The sequence below is a fragment of the Solanum lycopersicum genome, chromosome 6 (assembly GCF_036512215.1).
Source record: "Solanum lycopersicum chromosome 6, SLM_r2.1".
NCBI classification, from domain to species: domain Eukaryota; kingdom Viridiplantae; phylum Streptophyta; class Magnoliopsida; order Solanales; family Solanaceae; genus Solanum; species Solanum lycopersicum.
Genome location: NC_090805.1, coordinates 1,416,648 through 1,438,706, shown reverse-complemented (window position 1 = coordinate 1,438,706; position 22,059 = coordinate 1,416,648). Strand labels below are relative to the sequence as shown.

The 22,059-nt window shown below is 29.4% G+C and overlaps 1 protein-coding gene across 1 annotated transcript; it reads left to right on the top strand.

The window, feature by feature from the left end:
* The first annotated feature begins 14,108 nt into the window (after window positions 1-14,108).
* LOC101246828 (small ribosomal subunit protein eS4) lies at window positions 14,109-16,850 on the top strand. Its single transcript, XM_004240373.5, has 5 exons — window positions 14,109-14,226; window positions 15,034-15,111; window positions 15,202-15,382; window positions 15,951-16,048; window positions 16,171-16,850. Exons 1-5 carry the CDS (start codon window positions 14,224-14,226, stop codon window positions 16,603-16,605), a joined length of 795 nt encoding a protein of 264 aa, XP_004240421.1. The 5' UTR covers window positions 14,109-14,223; the 3' UTR covers window positions 16,606-16,850.
* Window positions 16,851-22,059: the final 5,209 nt, after the last annotated feature.

Here is a 22,059-nt window from a genome sequence, read left to right as displayed (position 1 = left end):
ATATATAATTTGAGGCGAAGTCAAAAATTTAAATTTATGCATTCTGAATTTTATAGGATGACGATTTGAAATGTTAAATATCCACTTTCTAGATTTAATTTGTGTGTATATATTCAGTGAAGTTTAACCTAAATATATAATTTGAATAAAAATGGTCCGATTCTATTGAACCCTTATATATGGATGATTATTTATTGTTCTCTTTTATTTAACATAAATAAATAATTTGAATAATAACAGGTTATCTAATGCATTTTAGCTCTTCTATATTATTCGTGGACTATTATACTAAAACAGAATTTACCTTATACACACTAGAAGAATAACGAGTAGAAGTTTTCTTATCTAACAAAATAAGAAAAAGTTTACAACATAAGTTATATGTAAATGCCTTTTAAGTAACCAAACTAATTTGTAAATAATTTAAGGTACATATAACTTGGAACTCTACTTAAATTACCAAATTTAGCACCTACCTAATAAACATATCAAAGCGTGTATATATGCTTATTGACCTACCAAATAAGCATAAATTAATTTGTTTAAATATTAGAAAAATACAAATTTGTATCATAAGTTACGATCTTTAACTTCTGATTGCTTGATATTTCTCTTGATTTTTACCATCAATATTGAAAAGTAATTTAGGACGTACTATCATTGACAGAACTAAAGATTAACTTTACGAGTTCACGGGAACACAATAATTTTTAATAAGGTCATATTTTATAAATATATTTATTTGTCAAACTAGTTCATTCGACATTATCGTAATAACTAATAATACAAAAATTTCACATTTTAAATCCGTCTATACACTAATAGGGATATTTATGGAATTCATAATTTTAGGAGGAAAAAGATTAGTTTAATAAATTAAATTAAATTAATCCTAGTGTTAATAACATTCAATGGATCCCAACTGCAAGTCACCGTGAATATAGGCATTACAACTCTGCAGTCAGTCATTGGGTACGGAAAAAGGAAAAAAATAAATATCTTCTTTTTTAAAAAATAAATAAATATCTTCTTTTTCTTAACAAAAAAATAAATAACTTCTTTTTAAATAAATAAATAAAAAAAATAAAATTGCAACTGTTCTCTGACGTATACTTGTTTTTTTAAAAATTAAAAATAAAAGTTAAGACGATTTGTAATATAAATAATCCTTAATTATTCCAAAGGGTTTAATTCTAATTAAAGATTGAAATCAAATAATCTGATTAAAGATGGGATCAGTTTGAAAATTTGAGCATCTTGGTCTTCGAGTAAAATGGTGAGATATTTTTTTATTTGGGTTTCGATTAATTTAAATTTATACGTGTAAAGATCACTAAGGGACAAATGCTATTCTTTTTTAGAAAAATAAGTGTGTTTGTTATTTATTTACTTTTATTCGATTTGTAAGCAAAATTTCCAAAACATTATACTAAAAAATCAATTGTATATTACGTTATTAAGTATCAATGTAAAATGACACTAATAGAACGTATTTTTTTCTACTTTCGCTAAAACCTTTTTTTATTTTTAAAAAACATATTTTTTAAAAAAATTAATTATTTTGTATAAGAATTAACCAATAAAATATGAAAAAATTAAATTCCATTAAACGTATAACCCTAAATAAAAATTAAAAAATATATTTATTCCGCCACACATCTTATTAAATTAGTAAGGATGAGAAGATACTTCGAATAGTGCAGGTTCTAACAGATTTAGCAGTTAAATAAGACTAATTTATTAAATACTTATTTTTAATTATAGCTCTTAAATATATTTATCTATTAAATCCCAAACCAATCAATCAGAGCAAATCACTTAATTTTCTTGCATCACTAATGAGACTTGAACCTTTATTTCCTATGATATATTATATTTTCGTTCGATTGGCCATGAAATCATAATATTGTTTGTTAGTGTTCGATACGTTTTCTATCATTAAAAAATGTGATTGAATGAATAAAATTTGATTCCTTTACTCTTAATTAAAATTTCTAAATTTGAATTTTGAGAATGTAGAAATTTCTAGTAAATTTTTTTTTTTAAAAAAAAATAGACTCTATAAAATATGAATCTGAAATGGTTGAACGGTTCATTTCGCAATATCAAATGATGTTTACAAAAAAAGTGTTAACATTAATTTTTACTTCAAACCATAGTTAAATATCATACATGATTTAGAATTGCACCTTCAATTACAAGTGAAAGTGTCCACTTTTTTTTACTTTGGTTCTCAAAATAGGGGGAAAAACAACAAATGTTGCACCTCCTTTATCCAGCATTACATCTTTTTTTATGGCTGAATTCAATATTATTGTTGTAGCAAAATCATACAAAATCCCATGTTTCACCTAGCTATAGTTACCACTATATTTCATTGAATTTTAAATTATGTGCTATTAATAGTGTAAAAAGGAAAAAAAAATTATATTACTACTATAGTTTAATAGATACTTATGATATGATTCTTTCCTAAAGTCATGTATAACGAAAGTTTAATGCATTGAACCTGCCTAATAATATTTTAATATGTTAGTCTTATTTTAGCATAGTTAGTATTTATCATAAAAGTTTACTTAAAATTATCTCTTATAAATGATCTTAGTATATGAATGTTTCTTATTCTGGTTGGGAACAAGTTATTTCACGATAAGTTATCTTTGGATTAGTTATTTTGGGATAACTTATCTCACCATGTATATCTGATAACTTATCTGATCATTGTGATATAAATAGTGGGATAAATTATTTCAAACATGTCAATCAAACAAGATACATAAATTTTATCGCATCACTACTTTCTTATCCCATCATTATTTATTTTTATCACATGTCAAAACGATCCCTAAAGTAATTTTCATTTATTCAATTAGTATAATTGATGTTAATATACATCAAACAAAAGTTGTGATATAGTTGCAAATATTTCTTCATTTTTACAAGTTCGAATACTATTTGGTGCAAGATCGCCTTTATTAGCTAGAGACTGAACCACTTTAGCCTTAATATAAGACTTATTAGTATGAATTCAAACAGCCGACGCTTAACACACACATCCCACCCCACCCCCACCCCACCCCCCACCTTTTTTAAAAAGAAAAAATAATCTCAAATGTTGTGGTGAGTAGTGACTTGTGTTTTAAACTATAGTACATCAAGTACTACATGGAAGTTGAACAAATTGTGACAATTTGAACCATTATTAATTGAAAACATAAAAATTGGTCATTCAATTAGTCCAAGAGTCATCTAATTACTTTGTTCAATAAAGTTAATCATTGGATTTGTTGTCAAACCGATAAATTCGCAAAAATAATCGTTAGGTTTTAAGGAGTTTATATGGGCATAGTGCTACGAGCCCATCTCCAATAAAAAAAATTAAAACAATTAAATATATATATATATATATATATATATATATATAATTAGATTACTTGTAGAAAGATTACAAATATATCTTTATGCCATGCTTATTTTCGCATTAGCATAATTTATTAGTATTCTAATTTTTAAATTAAAATATAATTTATTGTTAAATAAGGTTATAAACTTATATTTTCTTTATTAAGAAAAAATAAAAATAAATCATCTTTATTGCTATGTTGAAACTTGTTATAAGAGTACTATGTTATATTTTTTATTTTGAATTTATAACTTAGGTTATATTTTCAGTTACATTTGTTTTAGTAATATTGAATTAACATTGCACGTCAACTTTTAATTAGATTTGATAGATTATCAAATATTTAATAATTTATGATATTTTATTTATATATTATTTTTTTATGAAACATGTATTTTACGATGTCCGTAGAAACTTCATCCTTCTAGTTGTTACAATCAATTCAACTGAAATATATTAATTTAAAATAATATAAATCAATTACTTTTTCCTAATATTATTTACATAAATAGTTATTAATTAATATATTTCCAAAAAAGAATATATATCTTAAACATTTAATTTAGTATCATAAGTAATTACAATGTGGCAATTAAACATGTCAATGTAATTATTAGATAATATAATTACTAGGCTGATAATTACGATCCTACTAATTATACCAATTCCAATCAGATAGGTGATTTGTAGAAATTTTGAGTGTGACATCTAATATGTATTTATTTAATTTTTTTTGTGTGAATTTTGGAAACTTGTGATACTAACCAATTATGCCAATCTAACTATGATTTACCTAAATCTATCTAGTTTATCACCACCTAGATTTAGATTTTAGTTCGTGTGGATAATTAATTATGCCTCTTAATATTGATTAGCACGTAGCTTCTTAGTACTTACGTTTTTGGCACCAACCACAGCTAAAATGAGCTGATTAATTAAGGTTTTATGAGGTTGTTGGGTTCATTGCATATATAATTAGGTGTAGTATTAATGATTAAATATTAAATTAATATTTCATCTGTATTATATTACTTGACCCTTGTTGATCAGATACCTCCTAAAAAAGCTTTAATTAGAAGAATAGTTACTAAATCAACCTTATTAATAATGTTTCGGAACACTAAATTTGATATTATTTAAAAATAGCTAGCTACTATTTATTACTAAGGATGGTATGTGAAAGACAAAATGAAATTCTCTGTCACGTTCAGACTTGACACATTCATTAAGAAAACAATTATTAACATGACTATTTTGTCACGTTATAGTTGTTAATCGATGTTTAGCATTATTTTTTAAAAAATGATTTGACGAATAAGTAAGAATATCTAGGGTAAAACGTGAATGTTTTTTTTAAAATCTTTCCTTGATATATAAAAACTACTTCAAGAATAGCGGATAGATAAAAAGGAATCGAAAAGGTAAAATGACACATCTATTTTTTTATTACAGAGAGCAAGTAAAACGAAATGAAACGAAGAGAGTACTTTATTTAATTTGGTTAAAGATATAACGACTAATTAACAAAGATAAATTTTCACCTCAAAGTTGGTGTTATTTTATTTCACCAGAATATATGGAATAAATTAAATCAAGATTATAATTCCAGCACTATAATTTTGAGATAATTTTATTCGTGAACCAAATTAGCTAAGTAGTTCCTTTTATTTTTCAAGAATTGTTAGTAATTAACCAAAAATAATGTGCATGATGTTTCCCATGCAAAAGATTATAAATTAAATAGTTAGATTGACTCTTAATGATGTATAGAGTTCATGTAGAATTAAATTGATGTGCTTAAGCCTTAATTAGACTTATTAAGTACTATAACATGTGATTAGTCTGTCTTGACACCAAAACCAAGTTGGAAACTTTATTAATATAACCATTTTAAGTTCATAGATTTGTACTTTTTTCGGCGTATTAATTGCTACTTTTGTGTATAAATTTCAAATTTTAAATTTAAGTCGGTCTTTTTAGGGACAATATCCGATAAAACTGAAGTCATATAGAAAATAATTAGACATAATCCTTACGTACGAAAGAATAAAAAGTACAAATTAAGAAGTGGTCCCAAACTAATACAAGTTGAGATGTGGTCTAAACTTTAATTTACCTATGTACTTGTGTATATTACGATCCTCTTAATTAATTCAACTTAAGAAAAAAGTTGTGTGTAAAAACACATTTAGTTTATTATAAATGGTACAATTATCTCTAGATGTAGTTCATAAACAATATTTATACTAAATTAATGAAGGAAAAATACATGTTTTGCATTAGACATATTTCTCAAGTAATTAATTAATATAGCCAAACAATACATGTTCTTACTTTAATTTTGATTACATTTGATCCCCACACACATATCAAAAGGCACATACAAATTATTTTATGTGAATTTGGGACAAACCTTTTGGTCACATAATTGAAATTTATGTTCAAAATATTGTAAAGTATTTTTCATAATTTAGGTAAAATCGTGAATTTTCTAATTACAAATCTAGGTTAAAAATCAAGCAATAAAGTCTCATAAATATACTGGTCGATTGTCTTATTAGTTAAATATTACCTAGAGATAATAACAAACTAATTATAATTTCATAATAAGATTAAAAATATAGTGATACCGTACTTACAATAATTAATTATAGTTTTTATACATTTATTCAGTTAATTATTCTTATAATTATAATATTTGCAGTAATTAGACTTTGGACCACTTCATAATTAATTTATATGTAGTATTTTCTAACATATGATAATACAAGTACGTACGATATGATTAAAGTAGTGTCACATTTAAGCTAAAGTTATGTATTCAATAGAATTTTAAAAACCTTTTATTTATATTAAAAAATCATTTTTATATGTACTATATTTTTATTAAAATCTCAATAAACGATAAAGATTATATATAATTTAGAATGTAACTCATAAATTTAAAATTTCGAAATAAATTAGAATGCTTATATTAGAGCTTCTACCTTGGCTCTTATAATAACAAAGACAAAATTAGCAAAAGTTATACTTCATATATAAGTCTTAATAATAAAAAAAATAATTACGTATTTAACTCTTATCATTAATTAAGACTCAATTTAACAATTTTAGAATCTCTTACACAGCAAACCTCATGTGTTCTTAAAAACAAAATTAATTCAACTCATTTTTGGTGTGGTCGGTGCCAAAACCTAAGTGCTACGAAGCTTCGTAATAATGATAATAAAACTTCCTTTTATATGACGTAATTATTTAGCTTGGCACGAAGTTTTTAGAGAAAAAAAAATATTAAGATTTGCGATCTAAAACAAGTCATATGTATTTGTGTAGCTATAAATTATTTATTGAGGGTAAAATCGTAGTTTCATGTAGCTACGATTAGGTATATGTGGCTGAAGTAAGTTATTACTGTTTGAATTTTTATCGTAAGTAGGTGAATTTCGAAAAGAAATAACTAAAATCATGACTTGAAGTCCGGTCATTTATTCTTCTCTAAGCTTCGAAAAAAAAATAATCAATACAGATAAAAATGATTGAACTTCAGCTATATATAACTTCAGATACTATGTCCAAAGTTTGATTCTATCAAGTATTAAGTATAACTTCAGACGTCACATATCTAAGGTAATACTTTGCACCAAAAAAAATATAAATTAAATGATGATATAAAAATATAAAATTAAAGAATCATGAGCTAATAATTGTAAAATATGCATTAGGCCATAAGATTCTACACTAACGTTAAATTATATGGCCCATCAATAGTTTGGTGCCCTAAAAATTATCAAAAAATTCCAAATGTCAGTGTGACCCATTGGAAATAATATACTCTCACCAATCAGTGGATTAAATTATTTTTGGACCCCTAGAAAGATAATTGGTGTTTGCTAGTTAGAGATATGTACAATAAGATATTTTTTAAAACCTTGTTTAGTTAATTTGAATGATACTTAGGTTAAGTTATAATTTTGTTTTAATGAGAATCATACAGTAGACATAGAAATTTTGTAAGACTCTATAAGATGCGTTCAATTTGAGTTGGGACTTTTACTAATTGTGTTCAACTCAGATAAGGATTCTTGGAGGCCACTCAACCCTAAACCCTAGTTTATGCCTATATAAAGGGTACTAAATTCCATCTCGGAAATTCCATAAAGAGATCAAGATCCTAAATCATCCTAGTTCGAGAAATACGCCACTAACGGCCCTCGAATTATGGATAAATCCTAGGAGAATAGAATCAAGGATCAACAGAATTGTACCCGCTATCTTAATCAATAAAATTATGTTTCTTCATATTTTATTTATATGATTTGTTTATTTTTCATATGTTTAAATATTTTATTTATATGATTTGTTTATTTTTCATATGTTTAAAATTTATTACAAACACATACATTTTAAGATGACATAAACAGTACCTAGGTTTGAGTCTCACCGTTATCATTATAAAAAATATATATCATATATTTGAAATATAAAAAGAATCAAATTTTAGACTGGAATAGGCGTGTTGAAGGCAAAATCATGTAAATGAAAGGGTGGTGAATATTCTATATTGTATATTAACTTGATATTGTTACAAATTCATAACATTCAAATTATAGATTTTCCTTTAAATTTATCAATAAAATTTTACACCTCGTTTTTTTCACTTCACGTGTCTTAACTTGACTAAGCACAAAATTTTTAAAAATTAAAGTATGTGTAACATACTAAAAATACTATTTGATTTATTTATTTTTAATGTTAAACCTGATATATCATTTTTTTTATATAAGTTAATTGAATTACAAGTGAAAGTGTCCACTTTTTAATTAAAATATTGCTCCTCCTTTCACTAGCACAACTACTTATTTCCTGGCTAAAAACTATATTAATGTTTATTGGAACACCATACAAAATCCCATGTTTTCTCCTAGGTATTATAATTTTTTGTGTGGCATGAATTTGTGCAAAAAAGTGAAGTTAATTTTGAAGAAATTAAAGGATCCACCAAGATAATGATTGGAAAAAAAGATTTTTGAAAATAAAATTTGTAAGGAAAAATCCCTTTTTGGCCAAAAAATTTGGCCACAATTTGATCAGAATGATATTTTACCTATGTTATTTATTTATTATTTTTAACATTTTTACCCTTCTACTTTAATAAGTTTTAACTAAAAATGAAAAAAAGATCAGTTTATTTTAAAATAAAAAAGATACTATAATTTTAAAAAATTTCTGGCCAAATTTTCTGGTCATTTAGAAAAACATTATTATAAATAGCTACAAGTGGCACAATATTATACTTTTTTTTTAGTTTTGATTTGACCAAAATGATATTTTGCCTATGTTATTTATTTATTTATTTTTGAACATTTTTATCCTTCTACTTTAATAAGTTTTAACTAAAAATGGAAAAAAGATCAGTTTATTTTAAAATAAAAAAGATACTATAATTTTAAAAAAAAATTGGTCATTTAGAAAAAACATTATAATAAATAGCTACAAGTGGCACAAAATCATACTTTTTTTTTAGTTTTAATTTGCTTCAACAAAAAAGTAACTTTCTGAAATTATATTAAATATTACTATTGAATGGCCAATTGAGGAATCAACTTTATATATATAATCACTAGAAACTATTTAAATTATTATTATTATTATTTTGAGAAATGAACCTCTAACAACTTAAGAAATGTAGAGTTTGAATCAAATGTACATATTAGAATCATTAAAAAACAAAAAATAATGTTTATTGGCTTACGAAAAAAAATGAGAAATATAAGACAACACACAATAATGCAATATATTGTATATTTATTGCATAAAATATGCATAATGCATGATTTTCTACTTTTTAAAAGATAAAGTTATTAGGTACATATCATCAAAAAGGTCCAAATATTTCTATGACCCATATATGATATTAACTAGGCTGGCAACTCTACACGCTATGGTTTATATTAGTTTTGGACCCTTTAAAAGTAGTGGCAAAGAACCTTCTAAAAAATATTTAACACTATATTTTTTTATTAATCAAAAAAAAATATTTATATTTATATCGTATTAAATACGAGGAGAGTGAATGCACTATTATAAGAAAAATTATTACTAAATCCGTTAAATTTTTGATCCAACAATAGAAAAAAATAAACTAATGAAAGTTCATATTTATCGATATATTTTTTTACACGTACATTGGGGCGAGAACAGAAACTAGTTTGAGTGCAGATAAATTATATATTTTTCTAAAATGATACATACCATAGGCTTTGAAAATAATTATATAAAGTAAATATTGATATCGAGCAAGATGAAAATCCTTAAAAAGGAAACTTTTGCTGGATAAAACAAAATAGGCAAAAGTTCACTAATTTTATGTCTTGTCAATTTGATATTACATAATTTGTATTGAAAATAAATATTATCTATACAAATTTCACTAATTTATGGCTTAATTATATTTCTTCTAATGGATTTGTGAAATTATTATTCATATCAAATTTTAATTTTGATATAAATGTATCTGCACATTCAAATACAAGTCTTTCAGATTCATGTGGATCAAAATTAGGTATAATTTATTTTAGATATATTGTATCGAAATTGATTCACTTATATTAGCTAGGCTTGCATTAATATGATAAGATTTCTTTTATGCAAAGTTTGGTTTGGTGTTAAAGCATTACATAATTTTTCTAGAAAAAATATTTGTTTACAAAACAACCCTCAGCAAATATAATGTAAAGGATGTAAAAAAATATTTTTGAGGGCAATTGTGTCTTTATGAATTTTAATGGGTGCATTAGAACTCATTGCATTACTAATGCATAAAAGTAGATGGTATTAGTTATGTATAGGTTAGAAAAGTGTACCAAACAAAGTACTAAATGTAAACATTATTTTCTCTAGTACACTCTACCAACGATCCCTTACTCTTTTGCTCGTCTCTATCCTCTCTTGCTCACCTCTGTGTGTGTGTCTATATTTTCAAAATATATATCTAGTATGATTCGCATGTATTTGTGTCACACTCGTCTCCCTCCTCTCTCTCTCTCCTCTCTACATTCATGTATTTATATTTCAAAATGTATCAAATAGTGAAAATATATATATCTAAGTATATTTAACTTGAAATTTGATATGAAATATATAATTATTTTATCTATAAAAAAATTAAAATATTTGTGAATCAGATAGTTTTCCAATTTCGATCAAGTGAATCAGCAATAAAAATTAAAGCCCCCTATTTTATTGGCAAACCACAAATTAAAACTCGAGTGATTTCTATTGAGGTAAGATCTTTAAAGGCCTTTCAAAGGGAGCTTCATACTGGAGTTATTGAAAAAGGAAAATTACTATAAATATATTATAATAAAAGAATATTTATCATTTATAGTAATAATATTTTATTTTTTATTTGATTATTTTTAATTCATTTATAATATAAGTTTAATACATATTATAAAAATAAATTTATTATTCAAATATAATACAAGTTTTAATGATGGATAATACATTTATCATACACTTATAATGCAATGTGATAATTTTTTAACAAACAAACATAATATATTTAAAAAACAATTATAATTCAAATATATTGCATACATAATTCACTTTTAATACACATTACATATTTATCACAATATTGCTATAAATGATAATAAACAAAAAATATCGCTAAAATCAATAATTATTTTTAAAAATATATTTATTCATATAACTTTTTGTCACGACCCAAATCGGGCCGCGACTGGCACCCACACTTACCCTCCTGTGTGAGCGAACCAACCAAATCTAAACCTTAACATTTCAATGTACTATCAACATAAAGTAATGCGGAAGACTTAAACTCATTTATAAAAACCAATTCAATAACTATTATTTCCCAAAATCTGAAAGTCATCATCACAAGAACATCTACTTCAAATTACTAAATCTAAGAGTTTCTAAGAAGCTAAAAATACATAAAAGCTAGTCCATGCCGGAACTTCAAGGCATTAAGACATGAAGAGGAAGATCCAGTCCAAGCTAGAAGCATTAGCTCACCCTGATATCCGGAGTAATGAAGACTGGCTAGAGTTACTGTTGAGTCGAAGATGACGGCACGTTTGCTGCACTCCACAATTAAACAAGAAGAAAACATAAAAGTAGGGGTCAGTACAAAACACGGGTACTGAGTAGATATCATCGGCCAACTCAAAATAGAAAACAGTATATATCAGATAACATCATAAAATCAACTAATATCCTTAGCATGCAGCATTTACAATTACCATAACCTTGGTTATAACACCAAGCTCATCAATGAGGACTCACGCCTCCTCATCATACTCATTTGGGAATTAGGTTCATTAGATTGAATATATTAACATCTTTCAAGATTCATTATCTTTATTCCTCTCGTGTCGGTACGTGACACTCCGCTCCTCAATATACTATCCTGGTGTCGGAACGTGACACTCCGATCCTCATTCTATCCTGGTGTCAAAACGTGACACCCGATCCATATTCTATCCTGGTACCGGAACGTGGCACCCGATCCATATTCTATCCTGGTACCGGAACGTGGCACCCGATCCATATTCTATTCTGGTGTCGGAACGTGACACTCCGATCCTCATATACTATCCTGGTACCGGAACGTGGCACCCGATCCATATTCTATCCTGGTGTCGGAACGTGACACTCTGATCCTCATATACTATCCTGGTACCGGAACGTGGCACCCGATCCATATTCTATCCTGGTGTCGGAACGTGACACTCCGATCCTCATATACTATCCGGTACCGGAACGTGGCACCCGATCCATATTCTATCCTGGTGTCGAAACGTGACACTCCGATCCTCATATATTATCCTGGTACCGGAACGTGGCACCCGATCCCCTAATTTCACTACTTTCGTTCATCAAGCCTTCTTTTACACTAAGACATCATCATTAACAAAGTAGATTAGGGTTTCTTTTTCAAGATTTAAGATTCAATAGCTTCATCATGCTTATTTCATCACAATTATATAATCACAACATGCAAACACACAATTAAGCATATAGAAGGGTTTACAACACTACCCAATACATATCATTCGCTATTAAGAGTTTACTACGAATAGTGTAAAAACCATAACCTACCTCCACCGAAGACTAGTGATCAAGCAAGAATTTCCCAAAGCCTTGTGTTTTTTCTCTTCGTTCGTCTCTCTCTGTCGATTCTCCTTCTCTCTCTTTCTGTTCTTTTCTTTTTCTTATTCAAACCCTCTTTCTTTTACCCTAATTAGCATATAATTAAGAATAAAAGATGGCAATAATAACCCACTAATTTACTCAAGGTTACCTCTTTTAACCCCCAAGTAATTAGACTTATTAACATAAACCCACTAACTTTATAATTAAAGTAGGAATAGTCCAAAACGTCTCTTAAAACGTGTAAAGAAATCCGACCCAGACTGGGATTACGCAACCTGTGACGGGCCGTCGTGCCTGCGACGGTCCGTCCTGCAGGTCGTCGCAAGGTTCAGAGACTCAATTTCCACCAAAGAGTCTGTGACGGTCCGTCACGCCCGTGACGGTCCGTCACGCCCGTGACGGTCCGTCCTGCCATTCCGTTACGAAGTTCAGAGAGTCGATTTTTCAGTACCCAATTTCAGAATTTCTAAGTGTTTTGAAACGAGACCCCTCGACGGTCCGTCGTGCTCATGACGGTCCGTCGTGGGTTCCGTCGTCTCAGCCTGTTTTTCCAGAAATAAAATCTGCTGCTCAAAACGACTAAACAGGTCGTTACACTTTTCCTTATTAAAATGTACTAATTCACGTAATTTTTCCTTAGGGAAAATTATATATAATGACAAACTAATAAATCAAATTAATTGTTATAATCACCCTTTTATTTAATTGTGTCTCGTAGCAAACTTTTTGCCAGTCACTTCTCTCCCTCAAACTCTCGCACGCCATTCTCCTCTCTCGCTCCATATCTCGCTCACTTTCTCTCTCTTTTATACAAACACAAGTGTATAAAATTTGTTTCTATTTGTATAAAGCAGAGAAAATTGTATAAATACATTTATTTTTGTTCCCCTCTCTCCCCTCTTCCAGATCTCGCTCGCCACCCTCGCCTCCCTCGCTTATACAAACGGAAGCAAAATGTATAAATTGTTTTCTGTTTGTATAAAGCGAGAGAAAATTATATATACACATGCAAACACATATATCTTTGTCCTATACACTTATAATTATACAATAAAAATACTCCCATGCCCAATTTCTTTTGCCTTTCTCTCTTCTCGTTTTATACAATTTCAAATTGTATATAATTTCTCTCTTTCTCGTTTTATACAATTCGATTCAATTGTATATTCCCTGCCCAAGTGTTTTTTGCCTTTTTCTCTTTCTCATTTTATACAAATTTAAATTGTATATAATCGTTCTATACACTCATAATTATACAATTCATTTTTATATAATTTTCAGCCCAAGTCTCTTTCTCTTTCTCGTTTTATACACGTCATTTTATACAATTCGTTTCAATTGTATATGTATAGCGAATTATACAATTATATATTTGCTATGGAATGCAATTAATGCAAACTTTGTTATAGCATATAAATATAAATTTTATATTTGTTATATGTGAAAATTGGCCTTCTCCTAGTACTATTGTAGGTGGAGGCCCAAATTAGTAACCCATTAAAAGCCCAACCCAATTTATCCATAGCCCATACGCTTGCAAGGTTAAAACCAAAAAAAATTAGGATTTTAGGATTTCTCTCGTGTTCTTCATCGAAGCAGCAAAAAAAAATAAAATAAAGAGAAATTCTTAGACCAACAAAATGGTTCGTTCTTCTAACCTTCCCTTCTTTACTGATTAAGTTTTTTTTGTATGTACAGTGATGTATCTATTTATCAATCTTATATGCTTTGCTGAGTTTTGTTGGTACGATTTTTTTCATGGATTATATCATAGAATTTGAAGGCCAGTTTATTTTCATGGATTATATCATGTAGAAACATATTTTAATTAATGGGTCGATGGAAATATAACAAATTTGTGAAAGGAACATTGGGTTTGTTCCATTTTTTTGTTATCTTTTGTTTCATTTTATTGATGTCCAAATGTACTTGTTTGATAGTTAAACTTGTATTGTAGTTTTGCTATAGAGATGTTGACTTGAAAACTTATAGGGTCCCAGATCGGTTGCAATAAGCTTAGTGTTTCTACTTGTAGTTGTGGATTGAGTATTGGTTATGTACATCTCTTTTAATGTTAGTTAATAAAAATTTTTAGTTCCGTTACTGTCTCGTTGTTGTACTCTTTTCATGACGTATTTGCGGAAGATGGAGTGTTTCTTCGTGGTTGCTACAATGCCGTTTACATGATCTATATGGCTTGCTTTATAGTTCTGTGATGATTTTGGCCATTTTCTCCAACTGGTATTTGGATAGGATCAATTCAATGGGTCTGATGCTATAACTGTCCCTTACCGCATGTCTATTGATCCTTAGATCATTAAGTGGTTTTGTGTTATGCATCATATTGTATACTTGGTGTTCCTTTACATTTTTAGAAACAAAATGCATGTTGAAGATATATCAAAAGAAAATTTATATAAATACTTGCGCTTTCTTTCATTTATTTACAGGCTAGAGGTTTGAAGAAGCATCTGAAGAGGCTCAATGCCCCAAAGCATTGGATGCTTGATAAACTTGGTGGAGCATTTGTAAGTGAATTGTCTTTTGAGTATTTTCCGAGTAACTCGAGATGGTTTGAGCTGCTTTAGCTAATAAAATTCTGGTCTTTTGCTCTATAGGCTCCCAAGCCATCCTCTGGGCCACACAAGTCGAGAGAGTGCTTGCCGTTGGTCATTATCATGCGAAACAGGTTGAAATATGCTCTCACATACCGAGAGGTGATCTCAATTCTGATGCAAAGACAAGTTATGGTTGATGGGAAAGTAAGGACAGATAAGACATATCCTGCTGGTTTCATGGGTAAATGCTCTATTTCTTCGTTTTTCTGTTTTTGGTATCTTTTCTAATGAACTGTCAATTCATGTTGTATTAATGGTATGTGATTTTTACAGAGTTTAAACATGTGTCTTTTGTTATTAGTAAATACTTGAAAAGAATACTGAAATACTGGTTGATAAGTTAGTTTGATAGATAAAACATCACATTAAAGTTTAATTCTTTGAACAATCGATTGAATTTGATTTGTTAACATTGTGTAGAAAGAGAATTGTGTTAAATATTTCGAGGGAACATTCTAAAGTAGGGAAAGTCACATCAATTGGAACTTCTGGAGTACTATGGATTTATGTTGCTTGGACTCCTCAAAAATGTCATCGGGTGTGTGTCGGATCCTTCAAAAATAGTGCATTTATGAGGATCTGACACGGGTGCGACAACATTTTTGGAGTCCGAACAACTTATCTATGGATAGGTGGTATGTTTGTAAATAAAAGTGTTAATTCAATTTTCACGTGACATTCTCTTTCTTTAGTCTGTATGGCTTGTTTCTTCACCCTTGAAAATGACTAATGCTAGTTTCTATGTTCAGATGTTGTTTCAATCCCGAAGACTAATGAGAACTTCCGTCTTCTTTACGACACTAAGGGCCGATTCCGTCTTCACTCGGTCAGGGATGAGGAATCCAAGGTAGATTAATATTTTAAGTTGTGTGTTTGTGATGTATATCTTTGTTAGGTTCATCTTTTAACCTTGTAAACTTTATTGGTTTGTATAATGCTCTTATTGAGTTAGGTTCTTCCTATTTGCAGTTTAAGCTTTGCAAGGTCCGGTCTGTGCAGTTTGGTCAGAAGGGGATCCCATACCTGAACACTTACGATGGAAGAACAATCCGCTATCCTGATCCTCTCATCAAGGCCAACGATACCATAAAGCTGGACTTGGAATCTAATAAGATTGTTGATTTCATCAAGTTTGATGTTGGGAATGTTGTGATGGTGACTGGAGGTAGAAACAGGGGACGTGTTGGTGTTATTAAGAACAGGGAGAAGCATAAGGGTAGCTTTGAGACCCTCCACATTCAGGATTCACAGGGTCATGAATTTGCTACACGTTTGGGAAATGTGTTCACTCTAGGTAAGGGTACTAAGCCGTGGGTTTCACTACCCAAAGGTAAAGGAATTAAGTTGACCATCATCGAGGAGGCAAGGAAGAGGCTGGCTGCTCAATCTGCCACCCCTGCTTAAACAAACTGTCCTTGTTGCTTCATCCACTGTTCAAGTCAATTTCACGCTTTACAGCGTGATAAAGTTAAGTTTTGTAGTTTGAGCTCTAAATGTTTGCTTTGTTTAGTGATGCACTTTTTTTATTCTGCGAGCAGCCTTCTGAATATTCGTGTTCTTAGTTTTAGCATGCCTAGTTTTTTAAACTCCTTTACGGATCATTCCTTGTTCATTTTGATTTCCAGATTTGAGAAAGTGTTTCTCCATTACTATTTTCTTTTAAGCCATAGAGTAGTAGTTAAGATGCTGAGGGTTTGTATTTGCTGCATTGAGCATAGCATGTCAAGATTCTGCATTTTTGATCACTTAGGTCTTGTTAGGACGGATCCTTTGGAGTCTTTGAACCTTTTTGATCATTCTCACAGGTAGTTGCTATCTTCCACCAGCACTCGCCCAACTCATTTTATTACAGTTGGGTGACACACGTCCCTCTAGTGAACTGTTGGAATTGCGTAATAAGGCTTTTAACTAGCTTAGTGAATCGATTTAAACTAGCAAATATAGTATGTTTTTGTTGGCAGCGAGTAAATCTTTGATTCAAAGGGTGGAAGATGTTATGTATCTGAAGTGGGATTTTCCTCGAAAAGTTGTGGTACTCGTATTGATATTTTGATTAATCCAACAAATGCTATAGGTTATGTCTTGCATTATGGGGTGTTGGATTTTCCTCGTGAGCATTGGTTTCATACTCAGGCTCGAACTTAGACTTTTGGTTAAAAGAAAGAATAACTCCACTATTTTTGGTATATAGCTGCAATTTTATTTGACTACTACAAAATCCTCTTGATTTATTTGTTGAACAATTTGTCAAAACACCAATATCACCATTTAAATTTGGATTGAATTTTTTTAAAATGCATTCATTAAAAGTACTTGTACGAAATAAGTAAGAAAATATTATATTGTCTATATATTGTTGTATATGATAGTAAATTTTCATTGATATACAGTCATATAAAATATAAACAAGAGGATATGTATACATCGACTTAAAAAGCCATTTCTCCTAATATATTCACGCATCCTCAATTATATATGATGTATATAAACGGCATATATACAAATATACAAGTAGATATATGCAAATAAACACTTTCTCTTCAATTAGCTAGGCCTAGTTGCCACAATATATGATGTTTGAAGCGAATAAAGTGAATTGATAAAATAATTTTTATTTTTATTTTAAAATTATTGAGTTTCTTATTTATAGTCTTTTTAAGATAACATATTCAGTATAATGTCATAAATGAGGCGTAAAAAAATTAAAGTGTACGAAGATCTTACATCTACCTCGTAAAAATATAGAGGTTTCAAATAGATCATAGCATGCCAAACAATTTTAAAAACGAGAAACATTTGTGAAAACATTAATAAAATTGAAATATTAGGAAGTGAATCAACAGACAAAAAAAGAACGATAATAACAAATCACTAATGTAATAATTAAAACACCAAAAGACATCGAAGATAATTGAAATTGAAGAATAAAATAACACTAATACTACTGACAAAGAAGAAGATCAAAACGTACATAAAAAATTATTTAGAAATTAAAAAAAGTCAATTTTACGCGGTTAATAAATAAAATTTAAATCAATTTCATTAACCAATACTCAAAAAGGCTACAATACATTTCATCAATTTGTTAGAAGTCCAAAACATTGTGTTACATGTTACAACAAAATGAACAAAACAAGTTATTTAATTTGTATTATTAATAATTTGCAACAAGCTTACGTACCCATGTTGCAAATTATTATCACTATTATCAATTTGAATTTCAGACAAATTATAATAATAATTATAATTTCGAATTATACATAACCAGAGGAAAGGGTAGACTTTCCTTGTCAATATTTAGAAATATGATATATGAAATACACTTCTAATCAGGAGTTTGAGAAAGAAGGCGGGTGGTGTGATATAAGTTTTTAGTGAAGCGGGAAGTATGTCAATTCAAATATAACCGTGATTCGTTCAATCACTAATTTTATTTTGTTTTTCTCTTCTTATTTATTAGTAATTTCTAAAACTCAAAAGTGGAAAAATTCATTAAATATAGCTTAAGATATTTGATTCGTCCATCCTCTAAATTTGCCTTGTTGTTCTTATTTATTAGTGTTTTGCCTTAAATTAAAAGTGAAAAATTCATCAAATATCACATACGATATTTGATTCGTTCAACCACAAAATTTGCCTTTTTTTTTTCTTTTGTATTTCTTAGTATTTTCCTTAAATTCAAGTGGAAAAATTCATTAATTCTAGCTTGCAATATTTGAGTTGTCCAACCACCAAATTTGTCTCGTGTTTCTTCTTATTTATTTCTATTTTCTTAGATTCAAAGTGGAAAAATTCATTAAATCTAGCTTACAATAGTCAAACCACCAAATTCATCTCATGCCTCTTCTTATTTGTTACTACTATCTTTTATTCAAAGTGGAAAAAATTATTAAAACTAGCTTTATTGTGATAACTATGATTATATTCCTTAAATCAAAAGTGGAAAAATCATTAAATCTGACCAAATACATTCACATTTGTAGTATGACTTTTATCTACATCTCATAAATCTCATTTGTAGTGTGAACTTATTGCCTAATTAACTAGAGTTAAAATAAAGGAAAAATCTCAGGCACATGTATTTTCTTTGATGTTTACTAGGCTTATAAATAATTAAGAATATTTATAATAGTTATTATTGCCTGACAAAGTAATTCTTTTTCTTTTAAAATTTGAACTAAAAGTATATAATAAAAACACAATTTCATGTGTTTGGATGTTCAATTGAAATAAACCATAATTCAAGGGTCAAAATGAAATTTATCGAACAATTCTAATACAAGTAGTCCCTATATAAACTCGTACTCACACATGTAACTCGTACTCATACATTACTCTCTCTATGTGTTCTTTTTTTCTCGTGTTACTTCTCTTAGTTTTTACTTCGATCTTTCTTCAAATCTCCAGTAGTTTGAAAATTGATCGGCGTCGGAAAACAAGTAGAGTCATAATCACAATCGAGGTAAATTAATTTTCACTTTTTTTCTTCCTTGATTTTGCCTTTGATCGTTCATTTTTATGAATATTCTGTGTTTTAATTAAAGTTTAACACTAGGTGATTTCTTTCCATCTGTCCTAGCCTTGGTAAAGAGTTGCTTGGTACATGTTGGTGGAGGAAAGTGACAGATATCCCCCGGAATCAGTCGAGGTGCATGCCAACTATCTCGTCCTGCACTATGTTTGATCTTGCGACAGGCTCACTTTATGGAGCAGCAATTTCAGCATGAGGTCGCGATGTTGGCAAATTTAAAGCATCCAAATATTATACGATTTGTTGGTGCATGTCGTAAAGCCAATGTGTCATGTATTGTGACTGAATATACAAGAGGGGGATCAGTGTGTTAGTTCCTGCAAAACCAAGTTGTGCCATTGAAGTTAGCTGTTAAGCTGGTCTTGGATGTGGAGCATGTGCATGGTCTGAATCTTATTCACCGAGATCTGAAATCCGACAATCTACTAATTGCTGCTGACAAGTCAATCAAGATTCCAAACTTTGGTGTTGCTCGAATTCAAGTGGACAAGATGCTCGAGGCAGCAGGGAGACAGAAATCATGACTGATATCCAGAAAGGCGCGTTTCAGGTGCTGCCCTCATCCTACGGCTACAGAGAAAGAGGAAAACTGGAGGCAAACGATGTTGAATTGGCAAAATCTTTTTTTTCATAGGAGATTAGTAATAATAATACATACAAAAAATATGTGAAGTGAAACATGTAAGATCTTGATAGAGTCGTTTTCTTCTATTTATAGTGAATGAGCATAAGAGATTATATATTGTGAAATGAGTATAAGAGATTATGTAATCCCTTTTTCATTTATCGAAGCTTTGTTGGAGAAAGTTACACGATGATGGCAAATAGCTAATGAAATTTGCTATAGTAGAAGAGATAAAATAATTAAGAATGAAGATATTCATAATAAAGTGAGACCGACCTTCGTGAAGAATAAGATGAGAAAAGTGATATTGAGATAATTCAGATATATGAAGAAAATATACACAGGTGCATGCCCCAATGAAAAAGTGCGATAAGTTGGCTATCATGAGTTTAAGGAGAGATATAGGCCAAAAAAGTTTTGAGAAAAAGGTGATTACACATGAAAAATAGGGAAATTTGGTCTATTCTTAAAAAAGGGTTTGTAAATATGGAAATGGGTGTTAAAAAATGGGGTGAGTATACGTGAATGTTTCCCAACTCATTAAGGAGGTCCTCATAAATTTTTTGACGAAAAAATTTTGTGTGCTTCGTGCGCCAGATCCATGGGTATACACACGAAAAATTGCGAAATTTGGACGATTCTTCAAAAAGGGCTTGTAATGTCATAATAATTATTAAAACAATGGTGTGAGTGTACTTTAAGGTTTCCTAACTAATTAAGGAGGTCCTCATAATTTTTTTGAGAAAAAAACTTCAGATGCTCAGAATGCCAAATCCGTGGGCTAATACACACAGAAAATTGAAAAATTTAGGAGATTCTAAAAAGGCCTGCAAAAATGAAAATGGGTGTTAAAAAATAGTGTGAGTATACGTAAAGGTTCCCAACTCATAACAGAGATTCTCATAAAGTTTTTAGAGAAAAAATTTTAGGTGCTCCAGCCGCCAAATTCATGAACTATAGTGCATGAAAATCGTAAAATGGGATATACCTACTTCAGGGCTCGTTTAATCTTGAACATGAGTCGTTTTGGCCATCAGGTCCAACTGGCTCCATAGTTAACGTCTTTAGTTTGGAGAAAGAAATGACTTTTTGTGGTGTAAACTCCATACACTAAAACAAGGATAACTTTGGAAGAAAAAATATTATGTCCCTATTCTAATTTCAACATAGGCAGAACTTCTTTTTGTCTGTCCCTTTTTTGGCATGCAGAGTAATTTGGTGCCTATGTTGATGAGGGGTTACATGTATCTCATGGAATTAGCTGAGGCATATGTTGTTAATTATCTATCTATAGAGCAGAAAAAAAAATTGGTTTTTAAAAAATGATAGCATTATGCTGAATATGTCATTAGCAAAGCACAAAGACAAAGAAAATACACATAACAGGAAGTTAAATTATTGAAAAGATGAAAGCAATAACCACTAGATGGGACATAATCCACAAATATACAAATGAGAATCCTAACTAGTGAGCCAAGGTCTTGCTATGTAATACAGATTAATACATTGGCAGTGTAAGCACAGGAAAAATTTATAGTAAAACAACAACATACCAGTGTAATCCCACAAAGTGAGGTCTAGGGACAATAGGTGTACCGTGTAGGCATACCTCGAAGAAAGAGAGGCCAAAAAAAATTCCAACAAAATATATACCCTTTGTTGTAAAAGGCTTCAATAAGCATATATAGTAAACATACAGCAA

Bases quoted from the DNA above. Each gene is read 5' to 3' on its own strand.
- LOC101246828 (XM_004240373.5), top strand. The intron at 15,112-15,201 runs GTAAGTGAATTG...TTTGCTCTATAG, and splicing joins ATAAACTTGGTGGAGCATTT to GCTCCCAAGCCATCCTCTGG. The intron at 16,049-16,170 runs GTAGATTAATAT...TCCTATTTGCAG, and splicing joins TCAGGGATGAGGAATCCAAG to TTTAAGCTTTGCAAGGTCCG.